The 13546-nt window shown below is 33.9% G+C and overlaps 1 protein-coding gene across 1 annotated transcript; it reads right to left on the minus strand.

The window, feature by feature from the left end:
* Nucleotides 1–1707: 1707 nt before the first annotated feature.
* LOC111049639 (DNA-directed RNA polymerase II subunit RPB4-like) lies at nt 1708–6395 on the minus strand. Its single transcript, XM_039445177.1, has 2 exons — nt 6295–6395; nt 1708–2196 (listed from the first exon to the last, which is right to left on the minus strand). The coding sequence occupies exon 2, from the start codon at nt 2187–2189 to the stop codon at nt 1743–1745; it is 447 nt and encodes a 148-aa protein (XP_039301111.1). The 5' UTR covers nt 2190–2196; nt 6295–6395; the 3' UTR covers nt 1708–1742.
* Nucleotides 6396–13546: the final 7151 nt, after the last annotated feature.

The raw sequence follows: 13546 nt of genomic DNA on the forward strand, positions 1-13546 counted from the left end.
GGATTCTATATCGTTATACTTATAGACTAAACAGTAATAGACTACAGCCTTCAAGGGCCAAGCCACACGAGGCGTTTTTCAGTCGGCTTGAAAGGACAGGAAGCTCTCCGATTGGCTGATGGGTTAAGCGTATCTTGTGAGCTTCCAGTCCAGCCAGCCGGAGAGCTTCCGGTCATGTCGTACCAAACTGAAAATACGCCTCGTGTGGATGGCCCTAATACAGCCATCAAGCGACTAGGATCGCAGTCATTGCTAAGGAGATGCACCTCAAGGGCCGAGGTGTTTTCGACGTGCCTCGATACGTCAACCCAATCAACGAATCTGAGAGCATCTTATTCTGTAAATACGCTCGTGTGGCTATGCCCTAATACAGCCGTAGAGCAGCTATAGTGTGGTCCACCTTATAATGGCAGTGGATAAAGTTAGAAGAATAGCGTTGCCGATTCTCTGCATTAATTAATTATATTTCTACACTGTCAAAAACATAATTGTCATCGTTGTGGACCTAGAAAAGGATAGTAACACCGGCTTTGTCGAATGATAGACAAGGATAGCAAAACCAAAGTTGATTAAATACTGTCATTATAACGTGGACCTCACTATAGAATCTTAGAGTCATCGCATCCTAAGGTTCGAAACATACGAGGCGTTTTTTCAGACGGCATGACAGGTCTCGACACTCCATCCCAATCACCCAATCGCAGAGATTCCTGACCTGTCGTGTAAACTAGTCTAAATAAACGCCTTGTGTGTCAAGATAGATAACAGTTGAACATCGTCATAGAAATAAATTTGAAATAAGCTATTGGAAGAACCCTTACATCAATAAAATATAAAAGTTAGAGAACAACATTTAACCGAGATAATTAATACTAGTAGTTCTGTGAACAGTAGACCTCACGCAGTATTCTCATCCACAAGTACCAGATGTCAACTGTTTTAAATGTTAAAAAACTCAGTTCACGTTTGAATTTGTATTCCATATGATATAATTCATCCAGTTCCGTGATGATCTTTCTATCTGATGAAAATTAATTTTTTAGAATCAAAAATATTATAATTTCTCCAGCATTATTTAGTTCATTTGTTTATTTTTATTCACCTATTAAATTAGTTTTTTCGAATGTGAGAATATTGATACTGATGGGCACGCATAATAATACCATGACCGCAAAACAAAATATTGAAACCAAAGACCTTAAAGCTGCGATTAGACCAAATTTATTAAAAAAATGTTAATAACTCAATCCTTTTAGATTATATTAGATTGAACATAACTTATCATACACATGATTAACATATGTGTTTGTCAACTTCCGTTCAATCTAATAGAATCTATAAGGATTAAGTTATAACCATTTTGTTAATAACTTTGGTGTAAACCCAGCTTAAAGATGCATACCTCTTTAATGTCTTTGATTGAAACTATAGACCTTATACAAATACAGTAATAGACTGGCTTCTCCACACATCTGTGTAATCACTTGTCAGCTGATTTATGATGAATATATTCTATAGTCTGATTTTTACTCTAATATTGGCGTATGAAGGAGGCTCCTTTTTCTTTTTATATTATCCTTGAAATGCAAAATTTCCAAAAACCTTGAATATACGTCGACGCGCAATTTAAAAAGGAACATACCTGTCAAATTTCATGAGAATCTATTACCGCGTTTCGCCGTAAATGCGCAACATATAAACATTTAAACATTAAGAGTAATGCCAAACCGTCGACTTGAATCTTAGACCTCACTTCGTTCGGTTAACAATGTGCCTAATTTATAAGTGGTATAACAGAAATCGTTCACTCTATAGTAAGCCTTTGCAGCAAGAAAGCTGTAAAAACTCTTTTTCATTAATGAGGTACAGTGTTTGGAAGTTAACGCCAACATCTCTCTGAGTCTAGTGAGTTCTATTATTAGGAATTGATAAAGGAAACAATTTAAAAGACAAACCACAAATGTTGGTACCTTATTTTTGAACTTGCGGAATCGTTCCGTATAGGTGTCAGTCTTCTGGAAGACATTGGAGAAGCCCTGCTCCTCCTCTGCACTCTCGTTTTGTTGCTTGCGATGTGCAATGAGCATGTGCACCTCACTGATCAGCAGCGTCTCTGCGTTCTCAAACTCCTTGGGAAACTGTAGGTCGGCTGCGTCCTCTTCGGTCAGGTCTACACTGCCCGCTGCCATTTTGAATCTAAAAAAATCAAAGAGGACTTCTTTACAAACAATTATCACTCTTCATTCAAGAGATAGAAAATGATATAATTCAGAGCGAGTGAGAGGGTGAAAGAGTAAAGAATAAGAGGAAAAGGATAGCAGAAGAGGAGACGATGAAGAAGAGAGAATTATGACAAAATCCAGAACGAGTCAGGGAGAATAAGAGAGAGACAGTGTGAGAAAATTTGCAAGGGGAAAGATGTGGAAATGTGAATAGGAAATCACTGTAATAGAAATCGGGAGAGGAATAGAATAGCACAAGGCTATCTTATGTTTTCTCTCCCTATCATTTTGATGATGTACTTATTGTATGAATCAATAAAGAATAAATAATTAATCTATTATATCAGTACTTTGTAAATAATCATAGCTCATATGCTTTATGTAATAAACATGACTTTAGTCTGTATTTTGAAATGTTGCATTGTTTAGTCTTCTAATATTGTAAAAAAATCTTTAGTAGGTGACTGTGGTCTTGGCTCTTTTAGGTCAGGTCTACACTGCCCGCCGCCATTTTGAATCTACAAATCAAAGAGGAATACTTTATAAACAATTGTGGCACTGTTTAGTCTTTATTCGTACAAGAAAAATGTTTAGTACGTGACTGTGAGAAACAATTCTTTAGAAACAATTATTACTGTTGGATAAGTATAAAGTAAGTAATGTTACAGTAATCAATCTATTTCAAATTTTATTCAATCCAATTCACAATATTTACAAATTATGAGAAATAAAATCATACAGCTCAACAATATTAGAGTAATAAGTTATATTATAAAGTAGGCTTACATAAAAGTCTAACTTATTAAACAATAACTTCAGACTTGAATTCGAACATGCTAAATCAGGACTATAGTTGGCCAAACGAAAATGGGTCCCTCAAGGTCAAAGCTTGCTCTTGAAAAATACTGCTTGCTGAGAGTACAAAAACTCTACGTCTGCGAGCAGGAATGAGTATCTGATAATTTATTAATTTCTGGAGAAGTAGAAAAATAGAAAAAGAAGGAAGAAAGAAAAATTAGCAACCAATCACTCTCGCATTCACACTAACCATGCTCACTTTCCAAATCCGGCTCATTTTCCCAATGTATAACCACCATTATCTGTATTTTAATATGAAACCACATTGAAGTGGTAGATAGTCCGGCATAAGACCTCTGAGCCATCCAAGAACTTTTGTTTTAAAAACAAGTCGATTTTGTGTTCTCTTAATTTCAAGAGAAATATTGTTGAAAAACTTAGGGCCGAGAAATACAAACGATTTCTGGAAACAAGTGGTATACGATTTAGGAAGACCACCTCACAGTCACAGTCATTACGCGCACAGCTACCATGTATCAGTACTCTGTAAATAATCGTTGCTCGAATGCTTCATGTAATCAACATGTCTTTATTCTGTATTCTGATTTGTTGCTTTGTTTAGGGCCTGTTTCCGAGCTCGGGATTTATCTAGGTTCTAGACTTCAAACAGCTGGAGTTAGAAAATTGGCTTTCCGAAACGTGGCGTAGTCGTAGTCATAGTCACATTTGAATTAAATTTCGAAAAACTAGAAACACAAAATAGAATAAAGAGAAAATAATGTAAAGTTTCAGCTATTTTGAATTGTTTAATTTCGTTTCCAATTATAGAAATGAGAAAATAAAGATTGTCATAAGAACTGCGACTACGCCCCGTTTCGGAAAGTCAGAATTTTCTGACTCCAGCTGTTCAAAGTTTAGAACTTGACTAAATCCCGATGTCGGAAACCAGCCCTTATGCCCGGTTGCAGAGTCGTTACATAAAACCAATCATAGCTATGTGAGCCATAGTTTAAAATCACTGACATAAATGGTTGGTCGTTGTAGAGTCGTTTGCCGAAGCTCATTTAGCTATATCTCGAATTAGCTGCATCACACATAAGTCACACTGCAGCTCTATTCACTTTTTTCCGTACATGCTTCTATCCAACCAATGTCTTGGCATTGTGGGAAGTTTCAATCGACATCACTGTGAACAGACTTAAGAGACCTCAAATAAAATTGATAACCAATATGTCGACTCTTGGCGTTTGGCAAGATTTCTCACCATATTTAGCGATTTGGAGGTTATAAACAACTTGAAAAAACTAGGGAGAGAAAAAATAATTTACTTATAATACAGATGATTTTTCTTTAAAAACAAGCTACCTATCACAACTCTAAAATGCATCTGGCGGGAGTAGATATTGGATTTAACAGCACGACTTCGGGCCCATAACTTAACTGACCGTTTTTAGCTATTGAAGACATAAATAAGCTATTTTTAACGACTGTGCAACGGAATCATGTGTCTAATTAGGCGTTTTTAGTTTTATGAGAGCTATAGTTTACTTTGACATCCGTGCAGCGAGAAGTGGAGTTATGGCTTCATAAATAAGTTGAATACCTAATTTTAACTTTATGTGACGACTCTGCAACCGGGTATAAGTCTTCTAATATTAAAAAATATCTGTAGTAACTTAGGTGACTGTGATCTTAGCTCTTTTAGATCAGGTCTACCTACACTGCCCGTTGCCTTTTAGAATCTACAAAATCGGGGATAACCTTTTAAAAACAATTGTAGCATTGTGTGGTCTTTATTTCTACAAATAACATGTTTAGTTGGTGTCTGTGGGAACCACTCATTTTTGAAATGACTGGGTGAGCAACCCCTGATGTTTATTTTGATGAGCTAGATACTGACTGGAAAGTAGAGCAAAAATAACATTCAAATAATTCAAAACTTGAACTGTAAGTTAGGTAAGAGGTCCAAAAAATGTTCACTTTTTAGCTGAGGATAATGCCAACATGAGCTCTAGGATTGTGCGTGAGTAATGAGACACATGATGAGAAATGCGTGTATCTTTATTCTTTATTGATTGATACAATAAAGCTGGGGTTACACCAAAGTTATTACTAAAATGTTAATAGCTTAATCCTTATAGATTCTATAAGATTGAACGGAACTTGACAAACACATATGTTTATCATGTGTATGATAAGTTATGTTCAATCTAATAGAATCTATAAGGATTAAGTTATTAACATTTTGTTAATAACTTTGGTGTAAAACCAGCTTAAGTACATCATCAAAATGATAGGGAGAGAAAAAATAAGGTAACCTTGTGCTATTCAACAAAAAACAAACTCAATATTTTAAAAGCACAGCTAAGATAGATCTATACACAGATATTTCTAAAGCTTTAGGCGGATTCCGCACAACTATAAAGCAATTTTTAAACACATACCTAAATAATAGTTTTTAGAGGAGTTCGGCTCTTGGTTAACCACACAACGTATTGCATCGATAGCTTATCAGTAGGCCTAAGACCATAACCAAATCGCCCCTAATATGATAGTAAACGCAAACAGAATAAAACATCGTTCAGCTATAAATTTGAACCTACTTGTTGTTATAGATCGATTTAAGATGGGAATCTAGCTTAAAACACGCTGGAGACAAACCAAGATTTTCAGCCGGGCTGGTGACCCGAGTGAGAAATTAGTAAGGTTGTTAAAATATGGTTGCCGGCTGCTAGAATTTGGCGACACTACAATAATATATCTCGCCGACTCTTGCCAATTTTTTTTGGTCATTTGCATCTTTAATAATGTACAGAGTATGACTATTATAGAGTTTGTGTTAACAACGCACACTACATAGGAATGCCTGGTCAATGATTTAGATAGGTATTGGAAATTTATAAGCCTAATAACAGATTATAGAGAAACAATAACATAAGTATTATATACGCTATTGTTTAGAATTGTTATTCTTACGCTATTGTTTCTCTATGAACAGATGTTCCCCGAGGCTTCCCAACCTGCTCGGACATGCCTAGCGTTTGCCGAGACTTGTTGAAAAATCTATTACAAACCTATGATAATACAATAAATATGGGTTCAAATAATTTAAGAGAAAACCTTTCAAGGAATTCAGGAAAATATGAATGGTTTTTATTAAAAACTAATATGGAAATTGAAGCACTTCTTATAGGTTATGTGAGATTAAGATCAAAGTATACGGAATTATAATGCTTCAATTGAAGATTCTATAGACAATGAGTTATTGAATTACCTTTGGATAAGATGTCTTGACTTTATAAAAGAAGGATCGCAGCAAAGCCAATAAAAATAATTTAAATTGTGTAGAGACAAGATTACTGTACAACGATCGCCAAGCAAGGGAGACAGCCACTCGGACGACGGAGCGCTCGGACGACTTTGTAAACAAACCATTTACCACTCTGTCGACATTGTAAACAAGCTATATATAGCTAATCCATGACGTAGGCAGCTCTCAGCGCTCCAGGAGGAATAATTTGCTTTCAAAATATGTAGCTCTATGAATCCCTTGTTCCAAGCTTCGTTCTCCAAAAAAGGCGCGCAAATACGAATTTAAAGATTTTAAGATTACGAATTTTAAAAGTTTGTTTTCAGATGCGTAATAATTTTTATTTTTCGGAAAAGATGTGAAATGATTTGAATCTATGGATATAGTTTATACTTGTCCTCTGAATTATAATTGCTCTGAACGTTGGACAACACATCCATAGGAGTTTATTCATGAAATAAATTTCCACACTTCTATAGAAAATCAAGTGACACGAGTTTTGTGAGAAAATAGAAAAATAGTTTGGATTGATGGATTTTGGAACTGTAATTTGGACATAACGAGTTTAGGAACGGTTTACTATTGGGAAATCAGATCAGGTACCAAGATCATGAGCTGGAAAATATAAATTCAGCATAACTTAATAATTTTTATTTTATTTTCAGGAATAAGTCAATGATATATAAAATTAAAATCAGAATAATAGATATTTATTTTTTCCTCCAAAAATAAGTAAAAATGTAGTATGAAAAAACAATCAGATAGATTTTGTATATTCTCTTGAGTAATATTCAAATACCGGTACCAAGGCATAAAATTACAATCATCAACATTTGTAAGAAAAAAATTTATGAAGAGTCTCATAATAGAAACGACAGAACAAAAATTATATGCAATAATATAAAAATTCAAAGAAGGAAATACGGTACCGGTAGTTTGTTTTCAGATGTTCATATTTTTTATTGAATCAATAAGTCAATGCAGTATGTAAAATTACAATCATCAAAATTTGTAAGAAACATGTAGTGAGATTCTCATAATATAAACGACAAAATAAAAATTGTATACAATAATGATATAAAGAATTAAAAAAAAGAAATAGTTTGCTTTCAGAAGTTCAGCATGTCATCATTTTACTTCTAATGAATTCATGCAAAGTAGTGTGAAATTACAATCATCAAAATTTGAAATAAACATTCAGAAGAAGTTTCATTATAAAAATGAATAAAAACAACAAAACAAAAATACAGTAATAATAATATTTAGAAAATTCAAAAAATGGATAGTTTATTTTCAGGTGTGTGGTGTGTATCATGTCACAGTCCCAAAATATTTCCCTAATATCTTTTCAAAATATTTCCCAAATGTTTATCAACTTGGATAAACAACATTATTATAATCCAATTGCAATGTCAGATAAAGAATTCATTTTTTCATTATTTAACCTGCAAACTTAGGTCAAGTGATCATAATGCACAATGGAACTGAAGCCACATGTGAAATAGAAAATGTAGTTGGACATATACAATACGAGCTTTGATTCAGTAAATGTACATGGATATTTTCTTCATGGTGTTTTTGAATAGAGAATTTTTCTCAAAAGAATATTAATTTTTGAAAAACTTATTCCTTTAAGAAACCTCAATTTCAGTATTTTATTTATATTTAATATTATTGATCACCTACTTATTCCATTATCTCACAAAAGTAATAATCAGAAAAAGTTTCAGGCCTACCGTACTGTTTTTGCACAATCTTAAAAAAATGATACCCCACTTCATCATAATATAATATGACGGGGTAATAAATAATATTTTATGATATATAAATAGTATTTAAATCAATAAAAATATTATTGATATATAGACTAGTAGTATCAATAAAAAACTTTTATTGAGAAACAACCAAAATAAATTCCTGTTGCCATAATTATATAATAGCTTACTATAATAGAAAACAATCAAAGCAAAAGATTCACATAAAGAAAATATTTTTAATTATTTTCTTTATATTTATATTACAAGTAGCCCTATACAGGAAAGAGACAAAAGATTCACGTTTTCAATTATTCTACTGACCTGGGCAATAGTAATTTTAGTGAAACCCTTCATACTCCAATATCGCTATATACATCATCTACTTCTGATCAAAGAAATAATGAGACTATAAAATATTATTCATTGACCGAGCAAAGCGAGGTCCAAGATTCAAGTTGACTGTTTTGCTTTTCTCTTGATGTGTGTTCCGCATTCACAGCGAAACACTGTATTTACAGCCTGGTTGCACAAAATCCGGTTAAATTTTAACCGTGATTAATTTCACGAGAACCAATCAGAGAAGACTTTTTGATGAGACGGCTTCTCTGATTTCTCATGGAAAAATCATTTCAATCATGGAAAATTTTTTCTGAGTTCTCGTGGAATTAATCACAATTAAAACTTAACCGGCTTTCTAGTTTTTGAAAAATTTAATTTGAACGTGGACTATGTCCCATTTTGGCAAGCAAATTTTCCAACTCCAGCTGTTTAAAGTATAGAACTTAACTAAATCCCGAGTTCGGAAACCGGTCCTTAATGCCCTTAGGCATTAAAAACCAATTTGCAAAAATAGACGAAATACAGCTGACTCAATTTGTGTTTTCTTCAGGATAATAATATTATGAGAGTAGAGGAATTTTCTCCATACTCCAATATTACCTACTTGCTTTCTTTCTAAGGGCTACTCGTATTTATATAAAAAATATTGAATGCAATTTATAATCCAGCTGACAGTTGATTTGTTTTTTAATAGAATAACTAGTGACCCCTGGGTTATAGAACTCGCTCATGAACTGTTGTATTGTACCAGCCTGCCAAATAGCATCAGCTTTTTTAAATGAATTGAAAAATTACATGAATAGCATCTAATTAATTCCAGCTGACTAAATGATAAAAAAATCAAAACAAATTTTTCTGAAATCAAAATCTCTGAAATCCGCAATTTGTAATTATACCCTGAGTTAATGAGAATTATTATGGAAACAGTTAAATATCTCTTTTACAAGTAGTATGATATGACATTAGGTTCCATGGGGATCCTATTCCAATTGAAAAAAAACTACTTTCTATCGCTTCAAAACTATACTCATCCAACTTCATTTTTCAAATAGGAACGTGGTCATATGATACATGATTTCGATTCAGAATTTAAAAAGAAAATTAATGACAAAACCTGCACATATCTAAATTAAAACTGCATTATCTAAAAACGTTTCAATGATCTCAACATTAAAGATAATACTAATAATTAATTGATCGAGCGAAGTGAGGTCTAAGATTCAAGTCGACAGTTTGCAATTTCTCTTAATGTTTAAATGTTTATATATTGCGCATTTACGGCGAAACGCGGTAATAGATTTTCATGAAATTTGACAGGTATATTTATGTTCCTTTTCAAATTGCGCGTCGACGTATATACAAGGTTTTTGGAAATTTTACATTTCAAGGATAATATAAAAGGAAAAAGGAGCCTCCTTCAGTGAAAATCAGACTATAGAATATTCATCATAAATCAGCTGTCGAGTTGACTATAAATTGCATGCGTCATGGCATCTCTCATCGTCATGGCATGGTTATCTCTATGTAACTTGGTAAAAAATTAGCATCTGTGTAGACTATAATTGCATGCCTCATTGAATGCAATTTTTATGCACTATTAAATAGGATGCAAAGAACTTATAACAGCTCGTCTGGGCGCCTAGATGTCTTCTGGTTTTCTCGCGCTAAATTCTGGAAAGAGTTATATGTTAATTAAATATTGTGTAAGCATGATCTGATCAAATAATAAATAGTTAGTGTATCAGTGTGGATTTGCTTATGGTTTGGGACGTCGTTATAACTGCGCGAGGTCTACTGTTCACAGAACTACTAGTGATATAGAAATGAAATATATAGGTACCTACATTGAATAATCGAGTGTTAGTAAACACTAATAGTAGCTCTACTCACAATTTTAACACTGAACAAAAAAAAATTGTCAGAAAATTTGTCAATGTCAAAGCAACTGCTATCACAATTAGTATTATCAATTACGCGTATGTTACAGTCAATAGACAGGCAGACAGACGTTAACATTAATATAGAACTTATAAATGAAATAATTATGTTGAGTATTATTCAGCTGAAATCATGTGTCGGCGCATAAAGGACAGTCAGTGTGATACCAGCCTGCCAAATAGCATCAGCTTTTTTAAATGAATTGAAAAATTACATGAATAGCATCTAATTAATTCCAGCTGACTAAATGATAAAAAAATCAAAACAAATTTTTCTTCTTAAGCACTTTCAATGTTATTTGTATATCCTGAAAAAGGACGATGGAGTTAGGTCCGCCACTAAGTAGACCCACGTTAATCCACGAAAAGCAACCCACGCTGTGGAATGTTTTTTTAAACCATTGCTATAAAATTATTCATAATCAATCAGCTGACAAGTGATTATTCATTGCATGTATTACACAGATGTCTAGAGAAGCCTAGCAATGGTTTACAAAGCATCCCACGGCGTGGGTTGCTTTTCGTGGATTAGCGTGGGTCTACTTTGCGGCGGGCCTTAGTGAACTCTGCTGTCCAACGAACTTGACCTGTAAAAAGGTTCAAAGAATACGTGTTCAACATTTGAAGCTGATTGATTAATTCTCTCTAATGTTATTGTAGAACATACAAACAGATGGACAACGACTTTGGCCTTCAGTAAGTCAAAGGTGAGAACTCGCTAACGCTCGTTCAATAAATCATTGCAATTGTTTATTTATTTTATTAATCAGTGAAACCTGGGCCTGTTTCATAAAACTTATAAGGCACGTAATACAGGATCACCATTCCAATTACATGCTCAATACAGCTGATAAAATCAGCCGTTCCTGTATTACAGGACTTCCAAGTTTTATGAAACAGGGGTCTGGGGCCTGTTTCATAAAACTTACAAGTCCTGTAATAAAGGAGAATCACCATTCCAATTACATGTTCAATATAACAGATAAAATCAGCTGTTCCTGTATTACAGGACTTCTAAATTTTTATGAAACAGGCCCCTGATTGTATTTCTCAACTTTCAACATATTTATTATTTGATGTTGAGCATGCATTATAAAATGTCTTATTGCAACAAAAAAATTTCTGTCTCATCATAGAAACATGAGAGATACAGAAAGAGAGATTCAGAGTATAATTAACTTTTAAACTTTCTTTTAGAAAACTCAGAACACATTTTGAAAATTCAAATTTCTAATATATTTTTTAAGCTTTCAAATGTATTTTCATTTCTGTCAAGGTATTGTTTACAAAAATCAGAATATATCACTTTTGTAAATTATAAATTCACACAGGAGGTGCTAGAATGGAATAGGATAATAATAATAATCAATAACAAATTCGAATAAATTCAAATTAATTTTATTTATCAAAGATATAATATTATTTGCTACAACTGTATTTGCTTACATCGTAATACCTGTCTTACAGACAGTAGTTTCATAAACTTGAATACTTGGCTAAGATGAAATACTAGCTTAGAATGCATTTCAGTTCTCTCAAACGCGATTCTTATTGTCCTGTAAGTGTCATCCCACACTCATCCACCATTACCCTCCATATCATGGTAACAAAACACCATATCAATTTTATCCACTGTCTTCAGTAGCCTGATCTGAAAAAATAAATTAATTGATATCAGTACCAGAAATTGAATATAATTTTCTTTTATCTTGGCAGCCACCAACATTTGTGACATTAATTGCATCAAAATTGTATTCCAAGAGCAGTATATCACGACTTATACAAGATGCTAACATTTATTATCATTGAATGCAAAGTGGATGCCGGTTCAGTGGTGAATGCCAAGAATGGCTTCTCCAAAACTTGAAAGTAGACTATAAAACTTGAATACTAGGGACATCATGACAAATGCTCTATGTTTAATTTACAAACATCATATAATCACTGATGATGATGTCTGTTGCTATGCTATACTTGTTAAATTGAATAACATTTTGTCCAAATGCTCTTTGTGGGTGGAGTTGACTTCATTGTATATAAGAGTACTAAATCTTATTATATTGAAGTTGCCAATCTTTATTATATTAAAGCCACATAGACAAGAAATTCACAGCCAATACGGCTGATTGTCACGGACAAACAACCTCGAAATCAATTAGGGAACGTACTGGAGGCTATGGGAAAACCTCCAAATCACGAAAATTTCACCTCCTGGCTCCCTAGAGACCCCCAAATTTTTTCGACATTTGAAATCAGCATCGCACAGAAAATTCGATAAAAGCTTTTTTGTTCAGCCCCCGGAGATGAGCCTATAGCCATAGTTCAATTTCAACCGAGTTCAAATGGGGACCCGGGAAATTGAGTTTTCATCGGGCGGAGCCCGCATCCCAGCCGGAGCGCGAAACGCGGAGCCTGCTACCCAACACTATATAGTCACAAAAGACAATTGGGCGGGCGCAGCCTGCCTCCCAGCCGGAGCGCGAAGCGCGGAGGCTGCTAACCCACGCGCGAGTTTCTAAAGAGTTGCTAAGTGTTCTTTCATGAGTGTAAATCTTTTGATCAGACCCTTGTCTGATTCAGCCGCCTTCATTAAACTATTCTACTATGAGATTTGTTGAAGCGTTTTCCTCTCACATAGAGCATTCATTTTATAGTGAGATATAAGACACTACAAATGCCAAAAAAATGTTTCTCATCCATTAGATTTTACAGTAACAAATTTCATGTAGACCTACTTTATAATGCCTGAATACAGGCGAAGTCATAGAGGTCTTTCTTTAAGCTAAGGTAACTTTTCTCCATTCAATACAGATAAGTGGAATTATCACCATTAATAAGACAGTCAAAGTCCTGGAATGTGACAGAAATTAATTGTTGATGGAAACATCTGAAGGCCACTTTAATACGTCATACGTCAGAAATAAACCCTCCTCTACTCAGTTACTCAGGCACTTATTTATACAGCAAGTTAATGAACATTCCGTTCTTATAGTCCAGTCAAGAAAAGGCTATAAAGGGGAATGTTTGGAAGAAAATTTTTGACCTACAGTTCTGTTTAGGGTAGTAAGGAGGTAAACATATCAAAAGTCCCCACCCCTACCCCATGTGCTAAGGGGGTGTGGTGGTTCAAAGGTACCATTTTTTGGTTTCTCGTATATAAATCTAAAATATGAATCTTAAGTA

Source organism: Nilaparvata lugens, unplaced genomic scaffold, assembly GCF_014356525.2.
Source record: "Nilaparvata lugens isolate BPH unplaced genomic scaffold, ASM1435652v1 scaffold6322, whole genome shotgun sequence".
Lineage (NCBI taxonomy): Eukaryota > Metazoa > Arthropoda > Insecta > Hemiptera > Delphacidae > Nilaparvata > Nilaparvata lugens.

Bases quoted from the DNA above. Each gene is read 5' to 3' on its own strand.
- LOC111049639 (XM_039445177.1), bottom strand. From the start codon at position 2,189: ATGGCAGCGGGCAGTGTAGACCTGACCGAAGAGGACGCAGCCGACCTA.